The sequence below is a fragment of the Thermobia domestica genome, chromosome 5, assembly GCF_964235325.1.
Source record: "Thermobia domestica chromosome 5, izTheDome1.hap1.1, whole genome shotgun sequence".
NCBI classification, from domain to species: domain Eukaryota; kingdom Metazoa; phylum Arthropoda; class Insecta; order Zygentoma; family Lepismatidae; genus Thermobia; species Thermobia domestica.
The window spans coordinates 153,656,103-153,677,158 of NC_137458.1; the positions used below are offsets into that span (position 1 = coordinate 153,656,103).

Consider the following 21,056-nt stretch of genomic DNA (forward strand, 5'->3'; position numbering starts at 1 on the left):
AGCTCTTAAAAGTAACTCTAAGTAGCAGTATCCCACCGCCCACCCCCAGAAGTCCGTTCTGGACTCGCCCCTGCATGTAATATACTACTTCCGAAAAATGTAGTACTTAGTTCCAAAGTATGGTTTTACGTTTTTACACTTTTCATAATACAAAAGATTGCGGGGAATGAGAAGCTCTAAAATGTTGTACTGTACCAATCATATACTGTATAATATGTTCAATTCAGAAATGTTGAACACGATATAATACGCAATACCGGCTAAATAATTTAATCTGTGTTTAGACTGTTATAAACTATATTTTGTCTTTTCATAGAATAGTTCAATATGAACTCTTCTCATTATTATGTCTTCATTTATAAGGATATACGGCTACTGACTAGTAGGTAAGTGTACATAGAACAACGGAAAAGGAAAGCTAGTGAGGTTTTCGCGCGCCGAATGTACTAGCAGTGATGATTTCAAGGAATGGCTAGGGAAAAAAATCCCTCCCGAGCCTCTAAATTACCCCGGGATCATATCGTGCTCAATGTAGAGTCCCAGTGTTTGGTAATACTACTTTTCACCTCTAGTGTATTGAAGCTCCTCCCGAAGAAAATATTCGTGTGCTTGCTTAGTATCCGATAAGTAGCCCACTGATTAAGAGCGTCATTACGTATCAGTTCACCGAGAAACAGGAACCATGGTTGATTTCGTTATCGAGGCCGGTTCTATTGTTATCTATGTGGTCATCTTGCTTTGGTATGCTAGAAATCGACGTGAGATAACATAAAATAGCGGGAAATTAAAATTTCATAAACGTAAACATAATTAAGACTTTCGTATGTTATGGATACAGGAAAACTTTAAAAAAGAAAGGTGGGAAAATGCTAAATGGGGAAACATAAAAGAGGGTAATACTGTATATTGCTTTATGCTTGAAACAGAATTTCGCTGGGTATTAGTGACTCATTGCTGAGTGGTAACGTGCTTGCTGTTTGTGCAGTGGGTGTTAGAGTTGCTCTTATGCCATGGAGTTGATGATGTACAATTATTCTTTTCTTTGGCTTACTAATTTCCTTCCCACTTCGCTGCAAGAAGTCCCTGGTTCGATACCAGGCAATGTGAGTTCGTGATGGATGACGTCGTGTGGTTTTTCGGAGTTCTACTTTCCGTCCACATTCTCATTCTGTCATTCCACCCATTTCCTTTACGTAATACTGAAATATTTCATTTTTTTTTTTTTTCATAAATTTCCTCCCATTTTCATGATGTCCGTACAGTGAAATAATTTCCTTGTGTTTAGCTTGTAGCATTTATCTATTATCGTAGAACGTGATTTAATTTCTTAAGATTCCGAAGTTATAAATAATAAAAAAAAAAGTTTCGACATATCGAACCAACATATGTGCAGTTTCTTCTTTTAGAGTTATACTGTGATAATAATGTGGGCTTTGTTTGATGGCGAAACCTAAATATTTAGGCTACAAAGTTGTATTTCTCTTTCTTTTGTAAAGTGATGGATTTTGGTATTCCAGAAAGAAGAATAGAGAACGAATTAGACCCTTTGTTTACTGTGTAACGAGCAATCTCGTGCATCGTCAAAGCGCTCTCAAGACTTTTCTGTAGGGTAAAGCTATTCTTAGCAACCCACCCGCACGCATCATCGCATTCCAATCACCGAGACACGACTACCCTAAAACAGTATTTCGTAGTCAGAATGTGTTTTCCTACTTGTACAGTCACAACTTACATAAAAAAAATAACAAAATAAAATCGTCTAGTTGTTCCAAAGACGTCATGACACATTAGAGCAAAATGTATATGGTTTGTAGATTATCCTAGTGGAGTCTGATGCATTTAAAACAAAAAAAGAAAGAAAGAAAATATAAGGAAAATCTCTGAAAAGAACATAAAATGTTACGAAACGAAACTAATAGAGATTGAAACGTAAATACTCTTAATTAAAGCACAAAAAAAAAAAAAACAAGACTATTCCACGATTATGGCCTGTAGGCTAAAGGAAACGAATGGTTAATGCTTATTAACTGTGAAATATTTGGTGGAATGAGAATGTGGAAGGGCATAGGAGAACCCCGAGAAAATTTACAGGCACGATGTTGTCCACCACAAACTCACCTGATCTCTGATCTAACTATAGGAACCTCACGCAGGAGAGATGGGTGAGCGCTCTACAACTGAGCCATCTTGTCCCCAATAGCTAGCATGCTGCACAGAGCGAGAAAGGAGCAACATACTGCGACATATAACGCATTACAGTATAATAAAGGGCCGTGGTGTTTCAGTGGTAAAGCCTTCATTTCTGGGGCGAGATGAATGTTTCGATTCCAGCTCTCGCAAAATAGGGATTTTGGTGAACAAACACCATGTGCAACGTCACGACCCCTCCCACCTTCTGCCTTCCATCATTCCATTCATCTTTATCACGAGGAACGTACGCAGGGAGTGGGTCGTGGGGGTGAGGCCCCCTCCTAAAATCCCGATTTTTCCGTGAATTTAAGAGCAATTTTACAAATTTTAGTATAACTTATCCTCATATTGGATTTGGACCCCCCCAAAAAAAAATCCTGCGTACCTCCCTGCTCATCACTGTCTCCTGTAGCCTACATGGCATAACCGTGGAACTAAAACTGAAATATTTCGTTTCATTTTACAATATAACAATTCAGGAAATTGATTGTCATAGCAAGCACAATGTTTTGACACAGACGCACAACAAAGGGGAAAGAACAGCATAGATTTAGTGTGTGTTTGTGTGTGTGTGTGTGTGTGAGAGAGAGAGAGAGAGAGAGAGGGAGAGAGAAAAGAAGGAATCATGTTTATAGAATTACTTAGCAGCCTTATTTATAGGCTCCATACTGCTATTCATTGTGTGTGACAGTGTTTCGTAGTCTTCGATCAGTGAGTATGGGGGTCACGAGTCTGATTGCTCACAGGTCTCACGGATTCTTAAGTTCGTGACCCGTTTCATTCAGTAATGCCAAAAAGCTGATACGAAAAGTCGCTAATTGGCAGGTGAAATGACTCCAATTTGAAATGAAAAGTCGCTAAAAATTATTCGTGGTATTCCTTGTTTCTCTCTCTTTATATATATAACTCCATGCAAAGCGGTTAGCGTACCCGCCTTTGGCTCTAGAAACCCGGTTTGATTCCCGGCGGGAACTGACATGGTTCGGATTCCATGTTAGTAGGTCCACGTATCATATAGTCTCGCTGTTGAACGAGACGTTAAACCCAAAATCAACTCCGGGGGCCGCGGTGGCTCAGTGGTAGAGCGTTCACCTCTGGTGCTTGGGGTCCCGGGTTCGATCCCAGCCTCCGCCAAGTGAACTTTGTGGTGGACAAACACCGTGTGCGTGGGTTTTCTCGGGGTTCTCCCGTTTCCTCCCACTTTCTTCATTCCACCATTTCATTCATTCCTCATCATCACCGTCTCCTTTAGCCTAACCGGCATAACCGTGGGACGTAAAACTCAAAGATTTTCCAAAATCAACTCCATGTCATATAGAACACGGAGGTTCAATTACGCGTTCACGAAATCTCGCGAGGAAAAAACATATGAAAGTTAAACCTTTACAGAGAAAAAACATACACCCATTCACCGTTTACTCGAGCTTTTAGAAGTAATACTGTATTATTTCTACCTTTCAATGGAAGCTCTGCTAGCTAAATGACAAGGAAAGTTAAAATTGCTTTTCGTTAGATGATAAGATGTAGCCAATCAGAAAACAAAGCGGGATTCTGGAGATATCACACGCTATATGGGCTGTATATTAGCCAAACTCATTGACGCTTGGACTAATTCACTTAAGTAAAAGGAAAACTAACAATGCTTGACTTGTTCACATCACAAAAATCGCTACATTCATAAATAAATGGCCAAATCGTCATTTAAAAATCACCAAAAATGTCGCTAATCACAAATGTTATTTTTCGTCGCTATTCTAGAAGTCAAATGCACTAGATTTAGCGCTTTACCCCCAAATTGGCAACACTGGTTCCCTTACTGTTATAGACGCGACTATTGTTTCTGAAATTGCAAGCAAAATTGAAGACGCGCCATAATTACGCTATTCAGGAATGTTGATGCAATCATTATATATATAAACTGGGAGACATAACAGTTTTTTTTTTCTTCTGTAGATATCGTGTAAAATACATTAACATACCGTCATCGTATAAATTGTCTAATGGTGCTTCCTTCCTTTTTGTATGAAAGTGCAAGTAAACCACTGTAGGAAATTGGTTTTTCGTAAATGTCTAAGCTACGAAATACCTTTTCTCTACCAATTGTAGCCGCCATTTTGCGTTTAATACCTTCTGGCGAACGTGGACGCAATGAAAAGTTAAGAATATTAAAACGTAACAAAAGCTGAATATTTTCTCACTAGAATGCAGTGAAAAGTCATACTTAAAAAAAAAAAAAAAAAAATTCAAATCCTGAAAATATCTATAATTTGTTCCTAATTGTCGTGGATCCTAATAAGGATCGTGGTTGTTGCGATTAAATAAGTATGCGAAAAGGTGAATAGAGAAACCAGTGAATAACTGGAAACTTCACCACGAAATTTTGAGAAATTTTTAGCCATTTTGAATATGATCTGTGGGTATATAACCTAGTATGTTGGTATGCGTGCGTGTTTCTTTTAAAATGTAATCTATTTCATTTCTAAAGAAACGCGCACACATGCCACCATAGGAGGTTATATAGGTCATGAATCTTCCTTAGAATGAAGTTTACGTTGATGAATATCCGTTTCGGTCCTTCCATATAATCGGGCGATGTCCCATTGCATCGAACAGGAAGAAAAGGAGAAGAAGAAAGAAAAAAAACTCCTCGTGTTATGAGTGAGGAAAATTTGGGACGACGGGTAATCTCCACCTGACACATTTGGTGACATTGTAGCTGGTGGGAGGCTGGCAAGGGGCAGAAAGTGTCTCTTGATACAGGAGGTGCTCCACGTGTCACACGACAAAATCAGAGAGGAAGAAAGAGCTAGAGGTTGTGCAACCGATAACACTGTCAGAGAGATGTGTTGCCTTCTTTTCTTCTTTCTTCTCTTGTGATATCCCATCCTCTTTACTTCGTAAGTGTTGTCAATGATTGAGGTCGATTCTACTTTTAGAGCTGAGATCAGCGATGCCAAGGGATGGAAAGCGAGAGTGTGAGAGTCCGGACGCTGCTTATAGCATAGCAATCTCACACACTTACATATATACCTAAACACACACATATCTATACACTCACGCGTCGTGTGCAATCGCTTAGCTGCCACACCTATCAATAAGAGTTTTTCTTCCATTGTTGAAACTATCCTCAGTATAAAAAATTCAGCCAACGAATCAGTGTGATTGTTCCCTAATGTTAAGGTCCAGAAAATAAATTCTCTTCATTATACAGGGTGTTTCAGAAATATTTCACAATATTTTGGGAACAGATTCTTGACATCAAAATAAGGAAAAAGTTCATCTGGACCTGTGCTCAAAAGTGGATAGTTTCGGACATATAGGATGCCGAAAACGTGAAAGAAGTGAAGTTTAAAAGTTCGTAGCTCCACTACTATGGGATCTATTGTAGTCGGATCAAGACATCACTGAGAAACTGGTATGTGAACTATCCAAATATCTGTCTTTAAGAATGCTCCAGTACTTGAACACCGATCTTCAGAGAGGTAGGTGGAGAGTGATCAAGTACCAAACAGCGTCTCTAAAAATGATTGTACAAGTATCGAAGATTGTGAAAGATGGATATTTGGATAGTTCACGTACTAATTCCTCAGTGATGTCTGGACCCGAATACGATCGGTCCTATAGTAGTGGAACTATGGACCTTTAAAGTTAATTTATTCATGTTTTTGGTACGCTACAACCAAGAGCGCCGATTTCTCTGTAAATATGGGGGGGGGGGGGCATTCAGATGGTGAAGGTATATATATATATGAAGATTTTAAGACAAATTGCACTCAAATTATGCCAAATATTGTATATTTATAAATACAACAGGGGGCCCACATGAGCTTCCCAGGATCGACGCCCTTGCCTATAACTGCGAAACTATGCACTTCCGACCACAGGTCCATACAAATGCGGCTGTATCGATGGAAGCTTCATGAGCACATTAAATTTGTAATTTATTATATTAATTATCGATTTCCTTTTGGAGTTTTCGATTATCAATATAATAAGTTACAACTTTAGTGTGTCCCATAAAGCTTCCACTAGTACAACTGCATTTAATATATCTTTCATTTACGTTAAACTACTGTGCCGTAGACCTATGAGATAAGCTATATAATGACAAATGTTTATGGTCCATATTAAATCGAAGATCTTAATGCATACTAGTTGTATTCACTTCTGCTTCCTCATAAATTGAGGAAAAGCGCGCCCACATGGCTGGAAGGGGGGGGGGGGTAACGGATCAGAACCCTCCCCCCTCAAAAAAAAGCTTCCTAACTCGACTTACATTTGTACATTTTTCTAATAAAACTATACTTGTTTAACAGAGAAATGATTATATATATATATATATATATATATATATATATATATATATATATATATATATATATATAAAGTAGCATTACTTAAGAAATATTTATGATATTTTTTTCGGGTATAGAATAATAGCGGTTCAATAATATATAGATGAAGTATCTTGTAGTATTGGAGAGGGGTACAGTGGCTCAGTGACAGAGGGCTTATCCCTGGTGTATGGGGTTTCTGATTCGATCCCCGGCCAAGTAAATTTGTGGTGGACAACATCGCGCCCTGAGTTTTCTAGGGACATCCCTTTCCTCCTATTTTCTCGTTCCACCAATTCTTTGATTATCATTCGCTTGCTTTAATCATTGTCTCCCCTAACTTAAAGAGCATAAGCGTGTGACGTTAAACTCAAAAGATTTGATTTTCATTTAGTAGTATTGGATCTCCTCAAACTTTGGACCCCTGCCATCAAAAATTTCTGGGTGCGCGTCTGAAGTTGAAATATATTGTATAGTGATGTACAGCTCACAGATGACGAGAAGAACCCTAGCAGAAGTAGTGTGACGTAGTTGTGGGCTCGCCCACTTTTCGCATGGGGGTTTCAAATGACACCACGGAATAGCACAAAGATAACTACCCGGAGTAGCAGACGACATCTAAGTATAGACCACACCTCAAAAACCGAAAATGGACTTGACCGTGTCGTTGACTTTTCCCCGCTACCCCTGCTGTAGGGTTCTTCTCGTCATCTGTGAGCTGTATGTAGTGATGCATGGTTATCATCATTGTTATTTCTGGCTTTCTAGAACACCTTTATGCAAGTAATTCTCTACTTGTCTCACAATACAAACACTGGAAGTTCTATTTCCAATAAGAAATCGAGCCTCATTTTAAAATTCAAATCTAGCGAAATAAGACCCTTAATTTATAAAATTAGATTAATTAATATTAAACTGAAAGGCCAATTTTTGTTTATTTTAATAAAAAAACGAGCTCATCGTGTTAAGTTTCAAGGTAATTTAACAATGATGCTATAGGGATAGCTTTAACACTGATTTGTTGTAGTTTTACCGTGGAAACTTTAAAGTGGTATGAAACCACTCCCCTATCAAAAAATGTAAAGAATTTTCGAAGTCTCGTATGATGATAAATGAGAAGTAAGATATTCACCGAATGATCAAGTTACTTATGCATATTTCAAGATAATGAGAACATTCTACAACGTAACTTTCTAATACGTAGAAAAATGCTGTAATTTGAAATGGCTATAGAAACTTTTCATTGTTGGCCATTATATGTCTCAGCAACGTTATCTCAGATTTTGCTGAGGAAACGGCGAGGAAGACTCTTCGATTGATTTCGTTTGACAATACTCACAAAGGTGGATGTTCTCTTATGTTGTAAGTGCTAGAAGAAAAATAAATGTAAATAAAAAAAGAAAAAGAAACAAGGGATAAGATATGTTGTTAAATTGCAATGAAATACATTGTTAAATTACAATGAAATATTGTAAAATTGCAATGAAAACACACAGGAAACATCAACGAACAGAAAGTTGTAGAGTTATTTTCGATAATCAAGAGAACAATCTTATTGTACGACAGCAGCAAAAGACGCAATGGTCATGCTACTAGTAAAAAGTGTCCATGCTTAGGTAAATTTCTAATTATACTTTTTATGCTTAATTTGAGGACGCTGAGGCAAATGTTACTATTTTAACACACATTTATCCATGGGGTTTCGAGAAAAATGACCTCAAAGTTGGAATATCTAACTTCAGGGCCGGATTTAAGGGGGTGCACCGGTGCACGTGAACCCCCTATCCGTTGTAAATATACACTAACTAAAATGAGAAGCTTGCAGTGAAAATAGCAATATTCCGAAATTTTCTGTTTTGTTTTTGTTTAAGAGCTTAAGAGAAAGCAGTGCTTCCCAAAAGCAATAGTTTTAAGTCGATTTTGTGAAGGTTGAAGAAAAATGATTTACCAAGCAAAACAATATAAAATTTGTCGAGTAGGGAAGAAAAAGAAGGCAGAGGAGAAAAAAACATTTTTTCCTGCAATTACTTGAAAATACTCCCTCCCTCCTACAGCGATACTATAATTAATCTGTACCCATTTTATCAACATTGATCAGAGGCGCAATAATTAAACAGATAACTTAGATATAATTAAAAGAAAGAACGTTGTTATTGATTCGTTGTCATGAGTAGGATTATTGTTTTATGATGGATAGGACATGTTGGTATTATCAAGATCATTATTTGCTATGATTGCTGCTGACATTTTATGTACGTATACTACAGAGGAATAAATCGAAGATTTTTGGATGCAATTCATGTTTATGGTCAGTAAATTAGTAGTTGATATGTTTACTATAATAACGTAATAACTTAAAAGATACGTAAAGCGAATCAGGGCTAAAACGAAGTGATATCGTTTTATCTGGTGCCGAAGACACGGGACCATACTATTTAGTTCCGAAGAATAGTAAGAACTGAGTTTATGTGCATAAGTACATATACCTTTTTATGAGTTTCACTATTTTAAGAAGCGGGAAGAGAATACAAAGAATTGTTAATATGCAGGATTCTGAGATTGAAGAAGTACCCAGTGTTTCAAACGAAACCATATCTGGAAATGCAACAGCTGTGTCTGAACATTCCTATTCTAACCTTATTGATATGTTTAGTCGACTACTTGATGAAAAACTAGAACAGAAATTTGATCAACAAGATAAAAAGCTAGAACAGAAATTTGATCAACAAGATGAAAAGCTAGAAAAGCTAGAACAGAAATTTGATCAACAAGATGAAAAGCTAGAACAGAAATTTGATCAACAACAAAAATTGTACGATGATAAGTTAGAACACATATAGTGCAGCATAAATCTCTTGCAGATAAAGTACAAGGTGTGCAAGAAAATTTTGATCGCTTGCAATACAGTTTGAAAGAAAATTTGCAAGTATTAGCTAATGAAGTTACCGTCAAAATTACAAATGATATGACGCGAGAACTTGATACTAGGTTTCAACAATTTAGTAACAAATGGCAAGATAGACAGGATCAACTAGCTCTAGAAACAGAGTCGATAAAGAAAGCCGTTGAAGCGGTGGAATCGACGACAGCCCAACAAAAAAATCAGATAGTGAATATTACTGCCCAGGTTAATTCACATAGCATACTGATATCCAACTTACAAGAGGGAATCAGATCGTTACAAGAGAGGGAATGTGGCTACAATGATCTTATGTATAAGGAGGCTTTGGGTACTCCCAATCAACAGGAAATATTGCATCATCAACAGGAAGCATTGCATCACCGCCCGAGAACTCCATTAATAGAAACTGACGGGATATTTTCTTCTAAGAGTTCTGTTGATGATGGTTTAGTTGTGGAAGATCACAGTAGGCGATTCCAAAGTCCAGATCGCAAAAGAAGAAGGCAGATACATGAGAGCGAAAGGGTTCCAGACCATTATCAACGCCAACAAAATCATAATCATAGTAAAATAAACGTTAAGGTCAGTGAAATTAAGGCCATGACTAAATTCAGCGGTAAGTGTGACGAAACCGCAAGCTCGTTCTTAGAGAAGTTTGAAGCAGAGTGTGAAATTATGGGTGTGGATCAATCTAAATTTATGAAGTTGTTACCACATCTGTTACTTCCCCCTTGCTCCTTGTGGTTTAAAGCTATTCGCGATCATGTCAAATCCTACGAAGAATTTAAACGGGCCCTGTTGGCTAATTACGAAAATGATTTCTTGTTAGCTAACCGTGATGCGATGGTGCGAACCCGACACTATTCACCTCGGGTCGATAAATCTCTTACAGATTTTACGATTAATGCCTATAATGAACTTAAACTTGTCAATCCGTTTCAGCCCGAATCCAGAATAATCGCTTCCGTACGCATTTTATTGCCATATAAATTACAACAGATACTGTTGTCTGCTCAATGCGTAAACTTCAATCATCTGATAATTTTAGTTCAGAACTTCGAGAATCAATTCCCGAACCCTAGCGGAAGTAATCGTAATCCACCCAATCCAATTCCTGTCAGAAACCTGAATATAACTAGTGAAAATATCGAAAACCTTCGCAGCGATGAGAGGTCACGTGATAATACTGGCATTGGAATTAGTGAAAGATCCGTTATACGTACTGGAACTGGGGCTAATGGAAGATTCAATTCTAGCGGCAGAAATGGAACGAATTATGGTAATCCGAGGAACAGTTGGACGAACGGAAGAAACTTTCGTGGAAGACGTAATTACAGTAACAATGTCATGCATACCAGTGTGACTCAAAACAGATTCAATTGGAGATCTCGAGATGGCAGGAACTGTCGGAATAGGACCGAAGTAATAAATGAAACGGGAAATGGATCAAGAGAGAATAACCAAGATTGTGGTGTTCAATGTACTTTAATTGACTCATTTGTTAATCATAATTTAAACTAAAACCCGCTGATATGGTTGGGGTTAATCCCATATCAGCTGAAGGTTCTCACGATTATTCATCTCAATGTTCATCTAATAGTTTACTTGCGAACGACGGTAATTTATTTAAGGATAACTATGATGATAAATATAAATTTGATGTAGTAAATAGACGTTGTGTATATCAATATTTACCCATTGCAAATTGTTACTGGGAAACCGATGATGACATTGATGATGCATATAATTATGACAATGATTTTGTATTTTTGAAGTCGTTCTGTACGGCAAGAATTCCTGTGAAAGTTAATGGAATTTCTCTAAACGCTTTACTTGATACGGGAGCTAACGCGTCGTTGTTGTCTTTTTCATTTTGGAGTAAGATTGCTAAAGAATATTCAAATCCCAGATTGGAAAAGCTTGAAAATTTGATACTAGTTGATTATACAGGGAAACATAAAAAGCGAGTTATGGGCAGAACTCATATTGTCTTATCTGTGCAAGAACGGGATATTAATCTTCCTATTCTAGTAATAAATGAGTTAAATGAAAACCTTTTGATTGGACTCGACTTCATAACACAATTTCGTGTAATTTTAAACTTTGAGAACCAAACATTTACCTTACCTGGGTTAACTGACAGAATAACACAAAAATTAATTTCTCATATGGAAGAAAGCTCACTTCAATGCAATATGGTAAATAATTTAGTTGATGAAGGTGAGGGGACGTATCCGTTCGATCTTTATGTCCAAAAAATTTCACATGATTTGGAAATTAAAGACCCAGATATAACTTCACAATTTGTACAGATTTTGCATAAACACCGAAAGGTATTTTCTAACCGCCCAGGTTGTTGTAAAGATTTCCTATATTCACTTGAGGTACATAACAAAAACCCAATTGTTACTAAACCCTATATAATTCCCTACAGGTTCAGGGAAAATGTAAGGAAACAAATCTCAGAAATGTTGCGTGACGGGATAATTAGTCCGTCCCAAAGTGTTCACTTAAACCCCATTCATGTTGTACCGAAAAAGGATGGACGCCTGAGAATTGTTTTAGATATGCGTAAATTGAATTCGTGTATAAAATTACAACAAGTCAGATACCCACCTGTAGAAGAAATTTTAAGTACATTACAAGGGAACGTTATTTTTGGGAATCTCGATTTGGTCATGGCGTATAACCAAATCCTGCTAGATAAGGAATCACGACCCTACACGGCCTTTTCCTTCGAAGGACATCTATACGAATATAATCGAGTAGTTTTTGGTCTGATCAATGGAAGTGCAGCGTTAGCATCATGCTTAAATCGAGTTCTGGGTCAAGATCTGAGGAGTAATGTAATAGTGTATGCTGACGACATATTAATTATGGGAAAAGATTATCAAAATTATTTGAAATATCTGGATATTGTGTTAAAACGTTTAGAAGTGTCTGGGTTTACTTTAAATCTGGAAAAATCAAAGTTTTTCAAAACGTCAATAGAATTTCTTGGTTATCAGATCGATTCAGAGGGTTTGTGTTTCAGCGAGTCCAAAGTTCAGGCTATTAACGATCTGCCTCCGCCAACCAATGTAAAACAAACTCGTCAAATTCTAGGATTGTTCAATTGGTTTCGAAAATCGATTCCCCGTTTTGCTGAAATTGCACAACCTTTATTCACTATTACCAAAAAGGGAATACCATGGCAGTGGGGTGTGTTGCAGGAACGAAGTTTCAACCAACTGAAGGACTGTGTAATGCGAAATATTCGTTTAAATCATCCGAATTATGATATGCCTTTTTTTGTGCAGTGTGATGGTTCTCTAGCGGGAATATCTGGAATTCTTTGGCAACCCAATCCTTCAATGGAAAGTCCCGCTGTCATACATTGTGTGAGTCGGACACTCAAGAAAGCAGAAAAGGGGTATACTACTACTGAAATCGAACTGTTAGCAATACGTTTTTCGATCCAAAAGTTTGCTCCATATATTAGTGGGTGCCATTTTACGATAATCACCGATCACAGTTCGTTACGATATCTTCGCAGTATACGAGGGTACAACAATAGATTATTAAGATGGTCGCTAGAACTCCAGTCCTTCGATTTCGAAGTACAGCATATAAAAGGGATAAATAATGGTCCCGTGGATGCATTGTCAAGAATATTCCCTGGTGAAGAACAGCGCATCTTAAGTATAAACGTCTTTAAGATTCTTCAGGATGAAATTGTTCATGTAGATTTAGAAGACTTGATAAAGAATCAAAGAGATCATGAGGATTATATGAAAATTATCAACCATCTGTCGTCATGTGCCCCAGGTTGTAATTGCCCTAAAGGGTGGAATACCACGTTCGTGCTTTCAAATGATGTGTTGTTGATTAAAGACTTTAAATTTAAAAATCGCAAGAAAATCTGCGTTCCTCCTGCATTAATTCCTAAGATACTGAAGGCGTATCACGACGATTTTGGGCATTTTGGTTATCGAAAGGTTTTTGACCTAATCAATAAATCCTTTTATTGGAAATCCATTAGACGTACTATTAAAACATATATTAGTGATTGTGAAGAGTGTATGCGTATTAAACATAATAACCGTGCTGTCAATAAACCGATGCTTTCAATACTACCTGATAGACCTCACTACTTCCTGTCGATAGATTTATATGGTCCTTTACCAAGGGCATCTTCTGGAGAATCTTACTTGCTTACAGTGATGGATATATTTTCCCGTTATGTTGTGGCTTATCCTTTGAGAAAAGCGACGTCTTCAGCCATTATATACCGTATATTGAACGTATACATACCTCATTGTGGAACAGTAGAACATATTTTATGCGACAATGGTCCACAGTTTCGTAGCGACTCATTTATAAGATCAATGGCTAATGCGGGTATCAAAGTCCATTTTGTTACCCCATACCATCCGAGCAGTTCCGTGGTGGAGAATATCCATCGCCATTTTGGCACACTTTTCAGACACTTGTGTAAAGACAAACATTCGGATTGGGTAAAATATGTTACTCAAGTTACTTATTTCTTAAATTATTCTATCTCTGATTCGCTCGGAGTGGCACCGGCAAATATACATAACGGAACAGATATAATATACTCCATTGAACATCATTTTGATATAAAGTTAAGAGATTCGGAGGATTTGGAACCCTCACATTTGATAAGTATGGTACAAACTCGTCGATCTCGAAAATTCCAACGGCGCAATGAAAAAGTAAAGGAAGAACACGAGAATAAGTACCAGATCAGAACTGGCGACATGGTGTTTCTGAAGCTCCATCCGCAAAGCAATGCTAGTTTAAAGCGAATTTATAAGTTTTGTGATGTCTATGCTGGTCCTTACCTATGTGTTAAGGAAATCAATCCTAAAGTGTTTGAATTAGTTGATGCTAAAACAGGCAAATCTATAGGGTTGCGCAATATTGACGAACTAAAGGTATGGCAACCTTCGAAAATCACGAAAAACAAATGGTTGAAACTAGTTGAAGCTTTAGTTAAACCTGATATGTTAACTAAATTAAACTTAGATAACAATTCTTAATTTTATTATCTCAGATATTACGAGTTGTGTTGTGAATACTTCATTTGGACTTTATGTTTGTGCAACATGTTATGATGTGATTAATTTATTTTATCTTTGTATTAACTTTGAGTGTTATGTTTACCTTTATTTTACTTTACATGTTCAAAACAGATTTGATTATGTTAAATTGAAATCCATGACATTGATCTTAAATTGAAGCTTTTAAATGTAATTATTGCCTTCTGATCTTGTTGTTGTTTTGATAAGATGACGATCTTAATTATAAATAATGTTGTTTGTATATGGATGTTATCGCTCAATGTAAAAGAGGAACAATTAACTAGTAACTCTGCGTAAGTCATCAATTACCTATAATTTTGGATAGACCCATAAATGATATTTGTAATGAATCGACGTTTATGATATGTAATTAGTAATAAAAGAAAAATATTGTTATAAATGAATTGATATATATATATGGAGAAAGAAGAGAAAAGAAAAATATTTATATTGATGTAATAATGATTAGTACGAGGGCTATTCAAAAAGTAAGTGTTCTGAAAATATCCAGGGTTCTTTCCTTCTCCGTGAATACTGTTACGGAATTCCCGTTCTGGGCGACATTTACAGCGATACTATAATTAATCTGTACCCATTTTATCAACATTGATCAGAGGCGCAATAATTAAACAGATAACTTAGATATAATTAAAAGAAAGAACGTTGTTATTGATTCGTTGTCATGAGTAAGATTATTGTTTTATGATGGATAGGACATGTTGGTATTATCAAGATCATTATTTGCTATGATTGCTGCTGACATTTTATGTACGTATACTACAGAGGAATAAATCGAAGATTTTTGGATGCAATTCATGTTTATGGTCAGTAAATTAGTAGTTGATATGTTTACTATAATAACGTAATAACTTAAAAGATACGTAAAGCGAATCAGGGCTAAAACGAAGTGATATCGTTTTACTCCGTTCTATATATCAGCGTTCTATATAGCACCCTCCTTAGAAACTCCTGGATCCGACCCTGTTTGTACTTAATTATGTGCGGTATTAACTGTGGATAGGGTACTTAAAAAAGTTATTGCATAAGTGTTAGACATTTGTTAGTAAATCACTATTACCCGTTCTTTTAAGCAATTGGAATAGGAGAAAGCTCACTTAGCTTAGACTCCAATACGTTATATATATATATATATATATATATATATATATATATATATATATATATATATATATATATATATAGATATAGATAGATAGATAGATAGATAGATAGATAGATAGATATATGGTGTATGACAACCAAACCACTTGCAGTCCTTTGTGGGCTTGAGCCGCTCCAACGCTATCTGCTAGCTACCGGCTGAACTACGTTCAGTCTAGCTACGAACACGTCGTCGACGTGCTATGTCCCCCTGTCTCTTAACAGGCGCATCAAGACCGTCACATTTCACGTGATTCCCCAGTTTGGCTCACGACGTTGGATGGACGCCGAAAATTGGGAAACACCAGACGGAAATCGAACCCGAGACCATGCAGATGTGAACCCAACGCTCCACCTACTAGACTACGGAATCTTCTGCTTATGATAACCACGCCATCTATCAAGATGAAACTGATAACTCTTGAAATATATCCTCGGCAAAGTTTTTATTGTAACCCCATCAAGATGGCAGTACACAGTATGATTAATGAGATATAGACCGAAATAATTAACTCGTAAACTTTATTTTTTTGTTTACATATAGTTTCCGTCCGAAAATAAGATATATATCAATAGATTATATTTGAGTTAAAAAAAAATACATGCTCGACGGTAAATTCTCCTTCGTTGTTTGTGAGAAAAACAAATTTTTGTAGTGCAGGAGCGTATGTTGTTCGTTGCCAATGATAATTTTAATTGTGCTTTAATAGTGTATTAACATTTTCTCGTATCATCTTTTAAATTTAGTAGATCTTGTCTTAATTTTCGAAGAATTCTTTCTAATCTTGTCTCGATTCTCGAAATCTTTTTCTCGTCTCCTGACGTTTTGGAAATTTATGTACAAAATTTATGTTTACTTTTTTTCTTAATTTTTATCTGGAAGTTATCAGAATTCTTCCGCGTCACGACAAGTCTACAAGAATATAATAGAGCAGCATTTGAACCGTATTTATGATTGAAGTATTGGTAGTGACTTCTGAATCTTTAAACGTTGATAAATGCTCTTTCTTGTGTTCGTACAATCGCTTTATCAAATTTCAGTTTTAGTATACTAGGGCTCACGTCAGGCCCGTATCCAGGGGGGTCTAGGGGGACCGGGCCCCCCTAAATTTTTGCTGGCCCCCTAAAAGTTTTACAGTAGGCTTGCAAAAGAACTACAATATGGTGATGAACTATCATATGGTTGGATCGCCCCCCCTAACTTCAGCCGCCGCCCCCCCTAAGTTTTGGGGCTGGCTACGGGCCTGGCTCACCTAACAATGAAATAGTGGTTGAGATCTAAGACTTGGGCGAAGTAGTACTCCCCAGGAGACAAAAATTGTCATGCTTTTCCTCTCGAATTTTTTTTAAAAAAAAGAGTATTTTTCGTCTCGTGGAGTACACTAGTTCCGGCTGCCTGTATTCCTTAATTTTCTCCAGTAACCATTATATAAGAGGCTGGGTGAACACTTGAGCAACTTTACAACGAGGGTAGAATGTGGAATATACAAATGGCAGATTATAAATCGCCTACGCACTCCCCTTCAGTGAATACCTCTTACCAATTATGCCATCACGATTTCACCCAATGCTATTATATACGTGAGCCAATAAGTTTCCAACTCTTTTCCTGTAGCCCAAAAATATTAATGTGCAGTTTAATATGTGATAATTAAATGGCACTCTTTAATTTTCTACTTAAATTTAACTTCTTCAAAAGAAATAGCTATTAGCTTGTTTGATAATGTTTTATTGTAAGTACATACAGGAGCACCTCGATTGTTGCAGTTAATAGTTTTGATACCAAAATTCCAATGATTACGATCCAAATTTGAATTATCGCGGCCGCGAGATGCAGGCCATTACGAACGCAACCAGAATTACATTTAATTCGATCTGTGCTCACCAAGAGGCGCTTCACTTTTATCCGATGAGCAAATAGTACGAGTGAAATTGGAAGTTTATTCATAAACAAGTCAAAATTGACCGAACTCAGAAGCTGCTTGTGTGCAAAGCTGTGGAACACGCCCTCTGTTGCCGAGCCGAGACTGTTTGTTACCACCAAAATACCGATCATTATTCTTTAGAGAATTGGCTATTTGTCCATCAAATTTTGTTCAGATCTGGCGAGTAGTTACCGAGGAATAAAGTTAATATACAAGTCAACCCGGGCGTCTGTTTGACGGAGCTCGACCAGCAAATGTAGCTAGTTTTATTCCTTAGACGATGGGTTACTTGTTCAATAAATTTCATTCGGATCCGATCAGTAGTTACCAAGAAGTAAAGCACCTCCCCGCACACACACACCAGATGTCAAACTATAAGTTGTTACCTTTATTTATACATAATTTAATTAATAGATCCTTAAAATCCTTGGCGATGATTACCCATTTTATATTCAATATTTATACGATTATCTCTCTCTCTCTCTCCGCATTCAAAGCTGTAATTTCCAGTAAATATAAAAGCAGATCATTTTTTGTGTCATCTAAATCCTTTTAATTATATAAAATAACTTTATATTGTAACTTTATTTGGTTTGGTTATCCCTCATTCAATTGGTTGATAATTTTTGCTCTTTTCTTAACGCTGTTGTTATCCTGAAAGGCGGATTCAATTATGGTTTACGCACAAATATAACTATTTCCCTTTCCTGGAAGATCAAAACGTACAGGTGACATTATTAAGTTAAGGAGCAGGTCAATCTTCTTGCGCCTCCCGAAGACAATGGCGAAGTCGCTGATTCTTTGTGATGGTGGGAACATTTGACTCCCGCATATGACCCTAATGTTCTTAGAACAATTTTACCACTGATAATAAAAAAAGTTGGTTTTATCCGCGATAAACGAGGTATCCAATGTTAAATTGCTTACTTTAAAAAAAAGTTTTTGAGTTAATTACAAGAAGAAGAAGAAGAAGAAGAAAGAAAAATGAAGAATGTACTGAAGACCCCTTTGTGCTATTATAAGACAAGAATGACCACAAGGACGGTGAAAGCAAGTGGATAATTGAGAATTTAGAAGGGTCTATAAAACATTTAAACCGGATAGCAAGTAAAATTTTGCATTGAGAACTGTAAAATTTAAACAAAATAACAGCAAAAAGTTTTAATCGCATAGAGCGGCAGGGTTATTGGAGCTTAAAACCACTGAAGAAGTTTAAGTGAAGTACTGATTTTAGGGGAAGTATGACGGTGGGTGGTTTTTCTAGGATGGTACATCAGCATATGTAAGCGAGTGTAGGTGAAAAATGTGGTTGTTCAAAACCAACACCAGCTTTCATAATTTACGGTTATTATATTCTTGGAATAGTGTTTTCTTCCTTTTAAAGAAATTAATGCATTTTCCGAACAGAGAGAGGTTAAAATAAATACTGTTCGCTAATAAGAATTTATTTTGTTTGAAAAAAAGAATTTGCCATTGAGCTAAAGTGAAGCATAGCTAGCAACCACCATTGCATTACGTACTCTAAGGTTGTAACATTTTAACCTTTCCATAATGCATCCATCTTCTTTAGGATTATTCAAAGCCGGTTTGCTGTTCATCTATTATGTGTGCACTTCTTCTACGTATTCCTTTAATAATCTGTGTTAATAAAGCCCCAGTTAACACAACTTAACGTCAGCCGGGTTACAGTTTATGTAATATTGGATTACGCGCAACTCATTATGGTGGCTTCTTTGCACACACACAAGCAAAAGAAGAAAGGAAGAAAGGAAAATGAGTAAAAAAGTACAGAGGTTAATTAGTAGGTCATGTCATCTGATATCTGTTCAAGAGCAAAAGAAAAGTGGGCGAGGTTATTTTTTTTAACGGTTTCTGCAACAAATTCTCAGCGTGTGGCTTTGGTTAAGCTTGGCTTGTTTTCTACGAAATATACCCTTGACCTTGTTTCGTTTCAGTGACTTCTGTCTGTATATATCCACTGTCGTCACACTCTGGAGCTGATGAGGAGAGCTCTTCCTGAATGTATTGGGTAACGATTAGGTAAACCCTGGGCTGACACGTGAAGACGAAATTGAGCGGAAGGGTAAAAATTGTATGTCCACTGGTTTATCGAATAGAGATATTTCCACACAGCTGCGCCGTTGTTGACGAAATTTAATTTGTCGTAACTCCCTTGCCTTTTTAAATGTTTCGTTTTTCTGGCCCACCTTCTTCCTTTTTTGTGTGTCCCTGGGTGCGTATTTAAGAGGGTCTATGTTTATGTCGACATTGTAGTCCCTATTCCACGCTTTACTAGTTTCCTGGTATCTGCTGCACGTTTCCGTGTTACGAGAAACTTTTTTTTCTTATTTTCTTGTGTGTCCTATAGAAGAAGAGTGATTTGATTAGTTCTGTAGATTTACTGAACATTATCAACAATGCCTGGAAAAACTAAAACCTCGACCAAAAAGGTCAAGGCAGCCGCGGTTGCTGAAATACAGAACATTGAAGTCACCAATGAAGAGGTCATCAAAATGCCACAAGTTAAAGAAGTTAAGGAAGTAAGTACGTTATGTTCTTTCACCATGATTAAGGGTCTTCACTACAGCGAAATTAAACTACCGCTAATTTTAGAGTTTTTTCTGTAATATCTTCAAAACAAATAAAAAAAAATATTCGAAAAGTAGAAACGTAGTGACCTAAACAATACGATTTTACATGTGATACCGTTATTACAACTCAACTATCTGCTTTCGATTTGGTACTGTAGATAGATTTAGCATTTTTTTTTTTTTTTTTTTAGGGTTCTGTAAATAGCGGCATACTAAAAGCAGATAAGTGAATTGTGGTAAAGATATGATATGCAAAATCGTATTATTTAGTTCATTACGTTTCTCCTTTTCGAATATTTTTATTTGTTTTGAAGAAATTCCAGAAAAACTCTAAAATTAGCGGCCCGGCGGGAGCTCATGTGGTTCGGATTCCATGTTAATCAGTAGGTCCACGTCTCATATAGCCTCGCTGCTGAACGGGGCGCTAAACTAAAATCAACTCAACTCAACTCTGAAATTAGCGGTAGTTTAATTTCGCTGTAGTGAAGGCCCTTAAAGTCTTCTTACGCGTTCTGATAAATTCACGCAATTTCTTTCCATTGTGATATTTAGTTAGGTCCAGGTCTCATTGTAGCATCGGTACTGAAAGGATCGTTAAGAGAGTTACAAGAGTGGATATAGATTAGGAAATTTGACTTAACATAGGCTATAAAAACTTTTCATAGGGGTCACGGTGGTTCAGTGGTAGAGCGCTTACTTCTGGTCCGTGAGGTCCGTGGTTCGATCCCTGACTAAGTAAATTTCTGGTGGATAACATAGAGTCCGTGGGTTTTCTTGGGTATTCCCGTTTCCTCCCACTTTCCCATTCCACCAATTCTTTCATCATCACCCATTTGCTTTAATCATCGTCTCTCTCAGCTTAAAGGGCA

At 36.8% G+C, this 21,056-nt stretch overlaps 1 protein-coding gene across 5 annotated transcripts in view; it reads left to right on the forward strand.

The window, feature by feature from the left end:
* Positions 1-21,056, forward strand: part of Lmpt (four and a half LIM domains protein limpet) — a 934,906-nt gene that overhangs the window by 640,916 nt on the left and 272,934 nt on the right. Inside the window, exon 1 of one of the 5 annotated variants that reach the window (XM_081759228.1) lies at positions 19,938-20,136. The exons of the other annotated variants lie outside the window; for them this stretch is intronic. Within the exon in view, the coding sequence (XP_081615354.1) occupies positions 20,014-20,136 (123 nt within the window). The 5' untranslated portion in view covers positions 19,938-20,013. Of the gene's footprint in view, positions 1-19,937; positions 20,137-21,056 lie in introns of those variants that run through there. 5 annotated transcript variants of the gene reach the window in all.